At 37.3% G+C, this 12738-nt stretch overlaps 1 protein-coding gene across 12 annotated transcripts in view; it reads right to left on the reverse strand.

Annotated features, from left to right (window-relative positions):
• Positions 1-12738, reverse strand: part of FAM13A (family with sequence similarity 13 member A) — a 384724-nt gene that overhangs the window by 291108 nt on the left and 80878 nt on the right. For 8 of the 12 annotated variants that reach the window (XM_055384654.2, XM_055384652.2, XM_019025591.4 and 5 more), the window contains 2 exons: positions 11460-11649; positions 2857-3066 (listed from right to left, as the gene is read on the reverse strand). In XM_055384654.2, the coding sequence (XP_055240629.1) occupies positions 2857-3066; positions 11460-11649 (400 nt within the window). Of the gene's footprint in view, positions 1-2856; positions 3067-4749; positions 4811-11459; positions 11650-12738 lie in introns of those variants that run through there. The other 4 variants (XM_055384661.2, XM_055384664.2, XM_055384658.2 and 1 more) reach the window with 3 other exon arrangements.

Raw genomic sequence — 12738 nt, forward strand, 5'->3', positions numbered from 1 at the left:
ATAATACAGAATACTATAGAATAATATTAAGAATACTAAAGATATCTGACTACCAAATATTTTGCATTAAGCATAAAATATTTGTCAACTCCTGTAGACATTATTTTACAATAATTTTCCAAACTTTATCTCAAAACTTCCCTTCCCTATGGATAAAATATTCCTTGTAAAAAGGATTTAATGTTTCCAAATCGGAGGAATGGTCACCTTTATGAAGGAATGGTCATACATATCGTGAAAAAGTTCATAAAGTTTCCAATTAGCAAGCCTCGAACATGTCACTCGCTGACATACAAAGTTTAAAAGCACTGTTGACAACCAGAACAAACTGTTCGGCAAATTTGCTTTCATATTTTATCACTATTTTCAATAAAATATAATATTTAATAATTCAACGATTTTATGCCTTTTCAAAAAATAAAATCATTTTTTTTCAAAAATGAAGTAGCTAAGATTACAAAAAATAATAGGTTTGAAAATAGGTAAAACTTCTGGGATTTTTCCTGTTGCATCATTGTTAAGGATTGAATTGTGTTCCCTCCAAAATTCATATGTTGAAGCTCTAACCTCCATAACTCAGAATGTGATTGTATTTGGGGCCTTTAAAGAGGTAATTAAGGTTAAATTAGATTATAAAGGGGTCCCTAATCCAATAGGACTAGTGTCCTTATAAGAAGAGGAAGAGACATCAGGAGAGTGCACACAGAGGAAAGGCCACGTGCGGACACAGTGAGAAGGCAGCCATCTGCACACCTCAGGAGAAACCAACACTGCTGGCACCTTGATCTTGGACTTGCAGCCTCCAGGACTGTGAGAAATAAATTTCTCTCATTTAGGCTTGTAACATCCAGTCTGTGGTATTTTGTTAGGGCAGATGTAGCAAAGTAATACAATTTGGGGTTGAGGCCTCAAAGATAAAAATAAAGGTTGTGATGGGCCCACCCATTCTAAGCAAAAATGCTAGATGAGCTATATAGAACTTATTAAGGTGAGACCAAACCCAGGTCTGGAGGCCTTGGGCCATCAACAGGCCACAAAGATATTTACGCAGGAAATTCAATGTTAAAATTTGAAGTTAAAAATTAGAGAGTGAGGATTTCTTTAAAGGGAGAGAGTTGCTAGAGAAATATAATGCTTCCTCTAACTTTCCCAAGCCAAGTGAGGGTCATCAGATTATCACTTGAGTAGTTTGAAGAGTCTAAAACTCGTCAAAGAGTCTAACGCAGACAGTCTGGCTATGGGTGCCCTGGGCGGCAGCACAAGAAGGCAGGGCTCTGCCTTGTGACTGACCTCCATTTCAAGAATGTGGCAAAGATGTGTTTCCTGAGGACTGCCCAGATACTCTGAAGAAAGAAATAAGACATGAGTAATCTTCCAAAAGGATTGCCTGGAGGTCACCACGGGAGGCCAGGGGCTGCAGAGAAGTGAGAAGAGGCCAGGGCAGGAGGCATTGCTGATATGAGGGCCTGGGGGAGCTACAGACAGGTCTCCTTCCCTAGGGGATGGCAAGTGGAGGTAGTTAGTGTCCTCTTCTGATACAACCACACAACTTTTAGCTAATATTTCAAAATGGTCTTTCATGGGGTAAAATATTTCTGGTACTTTCTTACTTGTCCTATCTGGCCTTCTCACTTATCCTGTTCTTTAGCATACTGCATGTGAATAGGTACACCACTGCTGTAAAGGAATGTGGCTTTAGGTAACACCCTTAATCTGGCAACGAATACTTTTGGAAATATATTTTCTTCTTTCTTCTCTAATTTGGGAAAAATAATAAAATAAATGGTTTTAAGGGTAAACCATTTTTCCTACAGCACTTAGGAGGGAGAACTCAATAATGACTATGCCTATAATTACTACACTTAAAAAGCGAGTTCCTGGCCAGGTGCAGTGGTTCATGCCTGTAATCCCAGCTCTTGGGGAAGCCGAGATGGGTGGATCACCTGAGGTCAGGAGTTTGAGACCAGCCTGGCCAACATGGTGAAACCCCAACTCTACTAAAAATACAAAAGTTAGCCGGGCATGGTGGCGGGTGCGTGTAATCCCAGCTACTCGGGAGGCTAAGGTAGAAGAGTTGCTTGAACCCAGGAGGCAGAAGTTGCAGTGAGCCAAGATTGTGCCACTGCACTCCAGCCTGGGTGACAAGAGTGAAACTACATCTCAAAAAAAAAAAAAAAAAAAGCAAGTTCTTTCATATGAAATCACTTAATACTACAATCAAAAATCAATTTTTACCTCATGAAATGAACAAAATTATTTTAGGACTCAATCTTGCTTAGGAGAAAAAGCAAGTACACCAGTGAGCTTTCAGTCTCAAAGGTCATTAAGCAACCACAATTTAATGAATATTTCCTTTATTGTTCTCTAATGTTTTCTAAATTATTCTTGATCTCACTTCTTTTATGACAGTCATTAGTCAGAAAAACATGTCTTTGGCCCAAAAGCATCAGGGCTTTTCAATATTACGTTACTGAAGTAGTCAAATGTTAATGGTATCAGAAATTTCATTTAATAATGGTATTTCATAATCAGTCTAGTATGATTTTACATAGGGGATGAGGGCCTGGAGTAAAATAACAAGGTGGTGGTTATGGAAAGACCACAAATATTTAAAAGCTTTTTAAATTTTAAATATTTAGTATGTTTACTAAAAATAAAACTGGGGTTTTTTTTCTGCTTTTTTTTTTTTTTTTGTAGAGATGGGGGTCTTGCTTGGTTGCCCACGGTGGTCTTCAATTCCTGGCTTCAAGCAATCTTTCTACCTCAGCCTCCCAAAGTGTTGGGATTATAGGTGTGGGCCACCGTGCCCAGCCTAGTAAAGTTGTTTTAACTCCTAAAAGGATTTATTGTACTAACCCTGAAAGAGTTGAATGAATCGAGGCTGCAACGCCGAGGTGATCAGACTGTCGGGCAGCTCCCTCAGAAACAGCTTCAACAGACTGGCTGCTGAGCAGACATCACCGTCCTTCCCGAGCTCCACGGGCACTCCACTCTCGAACTTCAGTCGAAGTTGTTCCACCACCTTCACGTTACCATTCACCCTAAAAAGACCTTCTTGGGTAAGTCCTGGAAGAGCAAAGTAGGCACAGAAAATAAATAGGTTTCTCACAGACATGAAATGTAAAGAATGATAACAACACAAAGAAAGAAATCTCAGCATATGATTCTCTCAACGCTGTAATTATCAATCATTGTGTAATTTTCACATTTTGTAAAACTTTCCTTAGAATAATAAATGTTCATATCCACTGCATGTCAACTAAAAAGATCATATATGATTGGTATAAAACCCAGCTTCTAAAAATAAGGCTATGGCATATATAAACACAGAGCAAAACAGAGTACACGAAGAAATTTCATTTATATAATCTTCTAGAGCACATAACAAAAACTTACTCAGGGCTCTAACAGCAGCTTAACACTTCATGAACAACTACTTTTTAAATGACATGTATTTAAGAAACTTTTAAACTCTATGTGATTACCTGTGTAATAGTTTAAGAAATAAGGGGTAATTTTTCAGTTATCACTAAATTCAAAATGTAAGACTCTAGGAAACTATAAAGTGGTATAAGACAAGATCCTTGCCTTCAGTCAGTTGATGGGGGATATCAGTGTCAGCTGAGGTTATCAGAGAAGGCCTCCTGGAGGAGGTAAACTTAACCTTCGGCTAAAGCAACACAGAGGGGCTGGAGCTGTTACGCTGTGAAACCAATGAAGCTTGAGCTTCAGGGCCCCTCATTTTCTTGGGCCCTTTACAAGCTCTGTCCCTAATCCTGTATTCTTAGTATCATATTCTTTTTCTTAAAGAAGTCTCAGAAGATTAGGCATCTGGACTCACAAAACCTTGATCTACCCCTGACAAAGATAAACAAAAATATGAATTGAGAAGTAGACATAGGAAAACATAAAGAAAGGTAGGCAGAGGACAATGTGGGGTGCCTAGGTCAAAGAATGATGGGATAATAAAATGGAGAAACAGGAAAGGGTCTGTGACAAGTTAAAGAGTGAAGGCCTTATCACTGGAGCAATAAGTGAGGAAAAAGACAAAATATAATCAGGGTTTTAGGAAGATTTAGCTACCTAAGAAGTAGAGTATGGAGAGGGCTTGCCTTATGGAAACTATCTTCTATTTTAAGGTAGTAAACTGAGATTATGGTGGAAAAGAAGTGAAAAACAAAGAATAAAGATGATTTGGTAACTTGGTTCAAAAGGGAGAGGGAAAGGGTTGAAAGGTAACCTTAAAGTTTTGAAAAGTAGGAATACAGGAAAAAAAAAAACACTGTAAAAGATAAGATTGGGGGTAGGGATAGGAGAGTAGCTGGTTTACGGCAGAAGATAATGATTTCCAGCTTAGTGTGCTACACACCATGTAAGCGAATGTGTCAGGCAGTAGAGGACTTTGAAAGTGTAAGAAACAATCTTTCTAAGAAAGAGCAGGCCAGGATTTAACGTGACATTCTTGAGAGTCTAATGGTGAATGTTAGCAATGACATAATAACATTGAAGCCTATCAGGATTTTTTAGAGGGGAGGTGATAATTTATATCAGCCTTTGCTTCTTTCCCTTAACTGGTAATTGTGTTGCTCTTTTTAAAGCAAAAGAGGAAGCTAATTTCATTTTATTTTATAATCTAATAAAATACTTTATAAGTTCTTTAATTCAACCAACATGTAATAAGTGCCTGACATTATCTTAGGTAATAAAAAAAAATCAATCGTGAGAAAAAAAATTCAACACTATCATTACCCTCATGGACTTTGAAGTCTGGTGAGATGTTTGTGTTCTTCCACGTATACATATTATTTGGCTGTGAAGAAAATCAATATCAAAAGTTGATATGAATTTTAGCTCCAATTCTGAAAAAAATTGTGACACTAGGGATGATATCAAAAGTATTTAACAATGACTAGGACCAGGGCACCACCTAAATGGAAGAGATACCAGCTGGTCTGTGTGGCAGACAGCTTCTAAAATAGTTCCCATGATCCCCACTTCTCGTACCACACCCATTATAATCCCCTCTACTTGAGTGTGGGCCGGACCTAGTGACTTGCTTCTAACAACAGAATACAGCAAATGTGATGTCATGTCATATTTTAAGATTAAGTTATAAAAGACTGACAATCCATCATGCTTCTCTCTCTTTCTCTCTCTCTCCCCCTCTCTCTGTCTGTCTGATGTACTTTATTAGCTACTGGCCACGGGCAAACAACTAAAGGTGGTCTCTGGCCAACGACCAGTGAATAACTGAAAACCCTCAGGTCAACAGCTCACAAGTAACAGAATCCTGCCAACAACCACATGAATGAGCTTGGGAGGGAATTTTTCCCCTGTTGAGTCCTGATATGACTGAAGCCTTGGCTGACACCATGATCACGGCCTTGTAACTCTAAGACAGAGGACACAACTAAGATGTATCTGGATTCCTGACCCACAGAAACTATGAGATAATGATAAATACTATTGTTTTAATCTACTATGTTTTGGGGTAATTTGTTATGCAGCAAATGGATAACGAATATGATACGCCTTTCCCTTAAGTTCTGTGGAATATCAGGTTCTATTGGGAGATGCCAGCTTAATCGTTTAAAGCTTTCAAGGCCTGTCTCCTCTACTATACAAAAGTTTATCTTTAGCTTCAGAAACTTATCCAACAATCAAGCAGCTAGCATCCAACACAAAGACATTCCGTCCCTGGTCAAAGCTGAAATCCTGAAAATTTAGAGTTTTGTTTCCTGTTCCTATATTTACCCAGCTGCTTAACCTAACCTTGCCTTCTGTTTTTGGCCTAGCAAATGCCCCTTAGATCTGATTTCACATGATGTTGTTTTTTTTTTTCTTTTTAGCTTTGACCTTAGTCTTTCTTTTCCAACAAGGTTTTTTTGAACCTTCCCCTAAATAAATATACTTCCAGCAATTTCAGAAAAAACTACCCAGCTCCAAGAACTGTCTTGTGGTCCTCAAGCCTCCTGATTCCACTGGACCAAACTAGCAGTCATATAAGGTACAAATAGAAGTGACTGAATTTAATGCTCCTCAATAATATTTTCCTGTCTCTGTCCCATTTATCTGAACAACTCTTTTCCCTCAAGAATATCTCCCACCCACAACTTTTATGATAATTCGTGATGTTCAACTAGGGTAAGTTTATAATCCTGGGCATGAATATATCACATTCTGAGAAGAAGAATCCATACAGTTTTTTAAAGCCTCTTATGAGGCTAGAATATAGCCAGTACCCACATGAGGCTTACCAGACCATATAACCTTTAAATGTTCCTACTCTAAAATTGCAGAAAGTTATGACTGTAACAAAAATATTCAGAAAAGGGGGATATTTGGATGACTTCATGAAGCAGAGTTACTCTCATACATTTCAGAGCTCCTATTATATTCGATTTTAGGCTATGTGCTAATTATCACAAAACAGCAACTTAATAGTGGTTTAGAAATGAAGAAAAAATTATATAAGCTAATGTCTACATCACTGAAAGATACTTTTCTGTACAACTGAAATATTTCTTTCAAAATAGTATGAATATTAAAAACAGAATATGCCATTAGAAACAATATACCAGAAGTCACAAATTGCCTAACAGCACACTTTGGCCAAGGAAGTAGTATGACAATAAGTAAGCACATTCTGACACCTGGTGGTGACTTGAGACTCTACACTGTGGGTTAAAACGGCATAACCTATAGTATCCTCATGCTAAACTAAGAGAAAGAAGCCGTTAACATTGTCAGCGAGAAAAAGAGTTTAAAGACTGTATGCTTTATAAGTTATAATGTATATACCTTTAAATGAAAATATCCAAAATCTGCTTAAAGGGCTTGATATAGGCCTTTCTGTCTTAAAAATTCCTTTACAATAACAGTTTACCCTCATGCCAAATTGTTAAATTGCATTTACGTGAAACAATAATAAAGCAGAACCAAAATAGCAACCTATGATTGAATTACATGAACGGTCACCCCTATAGTCCCATTCCCATGCCTGACACACTGCTTACTGTGTATCACAGGTGTACAGTAAATGTTTGTTGATCTGAAAAAACTGCAAAGTAATTAAATAAAACAAATTGAAGTATTATGCCCTCAAACTTTATACTACCCTTCAAACTTACACAATTTCTTTGGTTTATTAACATGATAGTTTCAAACACAAGAAGGGGCTTGTGTTTGTCTACGTAGTAATTAACTACATAGCCTTTCAAAATACAGGTGCCAGGCCTACCCAAGCTTGCCCCAAAGTCAAGATTCTGATTCAGGAGATATGAGGTGTGGGCAATGCATGCGTATTATGAAGATTCCACTAGTGATTCTATTTCACATCCCTCATTAAGAGCGACTGATTTAACTTAATAAAATGTTTAGTTTGCATTACCCGAATACACCCTGTTAAAGTATGACTAAAGTATGCTAAGGAGGGGCAGAAGAAAATCAATCCCTAATTTAAATTTTGTCAAAATTTTCATATGTTGATGGTGTGACTGTAAATTGTTTCAGCTCTGATAGAGTTCATTACACATGCACATATCCTCTGACTATCCAGGAGTTCACTTCCAGGAAGGTAGTCTATGCACACACTCGTATGTGCTTGAAATGCGATATGCTAAAGGTTAACCATGGAATCATTGTTTGTAAACAACAGAAGACTGGAAACAATCCATTTGCCCATCAGTATGGGACTGCTTAAAGACATGATATATACATATGGTAGAACAGTGTGCAGAGGAAAAGAAAATAATTAAAAATGAGTAAAGCTCTTTATGCAATATGGAACAATCTCCAAAATACACTGATATTTAAAAGATTCAGAAGAGTGTGCAATATTTGTGATAAAAGGGAAAAAAGAACACACAGACGCATACTTATATATACACGAAACATCTTAAGAAGATACCAGAAACGGGTATAGCAATACTGTTTTAGAGAGAGAAAACAAAGGTCAGGAGACACTTTGTAGGGATAGACTTTTCATCATATTCTCTCCTATATTTTTAACCACATAATTTTATTAACTATTCAAAAAATATTAAAATTTTTAAAAATCAAAAATGTAAAATTTTTTACACAACAAAAGTATGATCAAGAGACTATTATCCAATGAATGTTGAGAGAAAGAACATTGATTATTTCATAACCAAAATACTATTTTAGGTACCCATAGTTGGACATCTAAATGAACCATACAACCCTACTTAACAGATGAAATGAAAGATCTAAAAATCCATTTGTATCTAACTCAGTGGGATACACAGCTTTACTCAAAACCAAGTATGTAAATAAATCCTGTTAAAGCTGGTTGTAAATCCTGGCTTCAAGATTTTGTAGGCCAAACTTCCATCTTCCTGTCATGCTATGTGTAACACTGTGTTTAACTGTTTGAAGCATTTGAATAAATCCAGAGCTGTTTTCTAAGAATCTGGCCTTTTTACAATTTATCTTCCTTTAATAAGGAGAAAAATTCTACGGAGTAAGAACAGAAACCTGGCTCTTAAGTTTTCAGAAAAAAAATATAATTTTGTCATAAAGAACTGCCTGAGAGTGGGTAATTTATAAAAGAAAGAGATTTAACTGACTCACAGTTCAGCATGGCTGGGGAGGCCTCAGGAAACTTACAATCATGGCAGAAGGCAAAGGGAAAGCGAGGCACCTTCTTCACAAGGCAGCAGGAAGGAGAAGAAGTGCTGAGCGAACAGGGAAGAGCCCCTTATGAAACCATCAGATCTCTTGAGAACTCATTCACTATCAGAGAACAGCCTGGGGAAACCACTCCCATGATTCAATTACCTCCACTTGGTCTCTCCCTTGACACATGGGGATTAGGGGATTATAATTCAAGATAAGATTTGGGTGGGGACACAAAGCCTAACCATATCAGTCATCTACATGCCTAGTAACCAGAGCAGATAGATGTTTTTTCAATTAACATCTAACCATCAGCAGAATGAATAATCTGCCATAGAGTCCCTGTCAAAAGTTGATACATGTTCCTATAGAGGAACATGTGATGAGTGCTTCTCACTCATTTCCAATAAATGATTCTTATCAGAAAGGGAGAAGAGACTTGTAATCCTGGAAAGATATGGCCTGAAACAAATTACTCAAATTACAGTAGACCCACCTTACCTGCAGGGGATATGTGCCAAGACTGCCAGTGGATGCCTGAAACCTTGGATAGTACCAAACCCTATATATACTGTTTTTTTCTCCTATACATACATATCTATGATAAAGTTTAATTTAAAAAGTAGGCATAGTAAGAGATTAACAACAATAACTAATAATAAAACAGAATAGAGCCAGGTGCAATGGCTCACATCTATAATCGAAGCTACTTAAGAGGCTGAGGTGGAAGGATTGTTTGAAGCCAGGAGTTCAAACCAGCCTGGACAACATGGCGAGACCCGCCTCTAAAAAAATTTGTTTTAATTAGCAGGTTACAGTGGCACATGCCTGTATAATGCTAGCTACTCAGAAGGCTGTGGTGGGAAGATTATTTGAACCATGGAATATGAGGCTGCAATGAGTTATGATCACATCATGGCATTCCATCCTGGACAACAGAGCAAGACTCTGTCCCTTTAAAAAGAAAAAAAAAGCAATACAATAGAAAAAATGGGAGAGATTTGTTCTTACCATAGATTTTAGCAACCTCAGCATACAATTTTTTTTCTTCCTTTATTAAGTCGAGAACTCACCTTTTCAATTAAAAGCACTTCATGGCTTCTCTTTGGCATATCCGAATTGCCAGCATTATTATTCTTGCGCTTTGGGGCCATTATTAAGTAAAATAGGAGTCACCTGAACACAAGCACTGTGATACCACAATGATCAATCTGCAAATTGAGGCCACTACTAAGTGACTAATAGGAAGGTGACATATACACATGGATACACTGGACAAGGGGAGGATTCAGGTCCCAAGCGGCAGGATGGCTGGAGATCTCATCATGCTACTGAGAAGGCTACACCATTTAAAACTGATGAATTGTTGGCCGGGTGCAGTGGCTTAGGCCTGGAATCCCAGCACTTTGGGAGGCCAAGGCAGGCAGATCACCTGAGGTCAGGAGTTCAAGACCAACCTGGCCAACATGGTGAAAACCCATCTCTACTAATAATACAAAAAAAAAAAAATAGCTGGGTGTGCACCTGTAATCCCAGCTACTTGGGAGGCTGAGGCAGGAGAATTGCTTGAACCCGGGAGGTAGAGGCTGCAGTGAGCCAAGATTACGCCATTGCACTACAGCCTGGGCTACAAAAGCTAACCTCCGTCTCAAAAAAAAAAAAAAAAGCCCCCCAAAACTGATGAATTGTTTATTTCTAAAATTCTCCAGTTAGTATTTTTGGACCATGATTGGTCACAGGTAAGAGTGAAACCTTAGAAAACCAAACCATGCATAAGGGCGGGGGGGATTACTGTACAGAATATTTTTGAAGCCTCAAGTTTTACATTTAAAAATCCCTTCATGGCTGAGCATCATGGCTCATGCCTATAATCCCAACACTTTGGGAGGCTGAGGTGGGAGAATCTCTTGAGCCCAGGAGTTCAGAACCGGCTGGGGCAACACTGGGAGAACCTGTCTCTACAAATAAAAATAAAAATAAAAAAATCAGGCGGTGTGGTGGAACACACCTGTGGTCCCAGCTACTCGCAAGGCTAAGAAAGGAAGATCACTTGAGCCCTGAAGTATGAGATTACAGTGAGCTATGATCATATCACTGCACTCTGGCCTGGGTAACAGAGCAAGACCCTATCTCTTAAAAAAAGATGTAGGGAATATGGAAGAATTCTCTCAACTTATCCAGACTTGTGATTTATTTTAAACGAAATCATCAAAAAGCTGTGGGCTTCACAGCTCTCAATAACTAAATGAGATATAATTTATCTTTTTACTGTATAATGTACTACATTATTCTCCAAATGTTTTACATGCTTTATTTTATCATTCCAAAAATAAGTGAAACCACCCCCCACCACTCCGCATAGTAAGCTTTACATCATAGTTTTTTGGTGTCTCTCCTAAGTGTATGAGGATAGTCAAGGCATTGAATAAGTTCATGATTGACTTCAGGTAAAAGAGATACCCAAAAACGTGCTTGATTACATTAAAAATTATTGACTATCAGTTGGAATTTAATCAATCTAGCAAACTGACTATTAATATATTACAACAGTGTATTTCAGCATTTAAAACTAGGAAACATTCCAAACTAGAAATCTCTATAATTAAAGTGATTGCTCTATGGTTAATCAAATTAGTACTGGCAAGATCATGTTAAGCAGTAATGCCCTTTTTTAAATGAAAAGTATATTACACAATAACTTAATATCTAATGAAGGTGCTTTAGAGGATAGCCTAATCATACATTATGAAATAATTCACACAAATAATTTGTTTATGCAAGGGACTGTGAAAATGAACAGACTAAAGCATGACTTAACTCACCATGCTGTGTCAAATATTCCACTATATTCCACACTACTGCTGGAATGCCATTCTCGGTGAGCCCCTGCCGTTCAAGTTCTTGGAGACTGACTCCAAATAACTTCTGATAAGTAAAATCCTTCTGTTCATTTAATGGCACTGCCACTATCTTTTTCATGTCTTCTTTCAGCCGAACCGCTGCTTTACTTTGCTTAAAGGAGCGTAAGAAAAAAGAGCAGTCAGTCATATTTACCACAGGAGGTTGCATGGTTACAACAGAAACACCTGAATTAAAATGTGTTTGAAGATGAATAGTTGTGGTCTTATTTTTACTTCAACTCAAATCAAAATCTCTAACATCTCTCACATGTTGCTCAGATATAATGGTTAAAAGGACTGAAAAGTAATGAAAAACCTAAAGCCACAAATGAAGTGTGCAGCTAAGAGAGGGAGCAATACACTGCCGTATCTAAGATATATTACTACAGTAACCAAGGGGTGTGACTCAGCACTACCTGGTTAACAGGAAAATAAAACATTTATAAGAACAGTGAAACGCCAGGCAGATCCTGAAACAATGAGATGTTTCTAAAGACAAAAATTTGTCTCGGTGTCATTTTAAGGTAGCTTTAATTTAAAGTGTCAGAAAAAAAATTACAATGACCATTCTTCATGTATAATGACCATTATAGTTCTCTGATTGATTACATCTGTAAATATTTCAGTAATCTTCTGGAACATAATATCAACTCAGTTCTTACTGAGGTTCAAAATGCCCTCAAATCTTTGAAACAACAACATTTAGGTAGTTGCAATTTTAAATTTTTCAACAAGATTGTATTATATATATTATAAATAAAAATGCAACTTAGATTCAATTACCTCAAGTTAATAACATAATGAAAAATTCACAAGAGTTTGTTTCTTCCTTGTAATAAAAATCTGCATCCAAGCAAAGAGGAATTTTTTTAAGCATGTGTCTTATATAAATGTTATTATATATGTTAATAAATCCAAACACTGAAAAGAGAGATGGCAAAATGCGAATGGTCTTATTTGGGGGCAGAGGCAGTAAAATTGGAGGAAACTTCCACTTTCTGAGAATGAATGTAGCAGCTTACCAATGTGGAAATACTATTAAATGACTTAAATCACCAACATTTAGTCACCAAAGAATCCTAAGAGTAGAAACATTACGTTCAATCTAGAGTTGACGAAGCAAAAACCAGAGTTAAGTTATTTGGTAAAAGTCAGAGAACTAGTAAGAGACAGTTTCATCTTGCTCTAGGTCCATGTTCCT

The sequence above is a fragment of the Gorilla gorilla genome, chromosome 3 (assembly GCF_029281585.2).
Source record: "Gorilla gorilla gorilla isolate KB3781 chromosome 3, NHGRI_mGorGor1-v2.1_pri, whole genome shotgun sequence".
Lineage (NCBI taxonomy): Eukaryota > Metazoa > Chordata > Mammalia > Primates > Hominidae > Gorilla > Gorilla gorilla.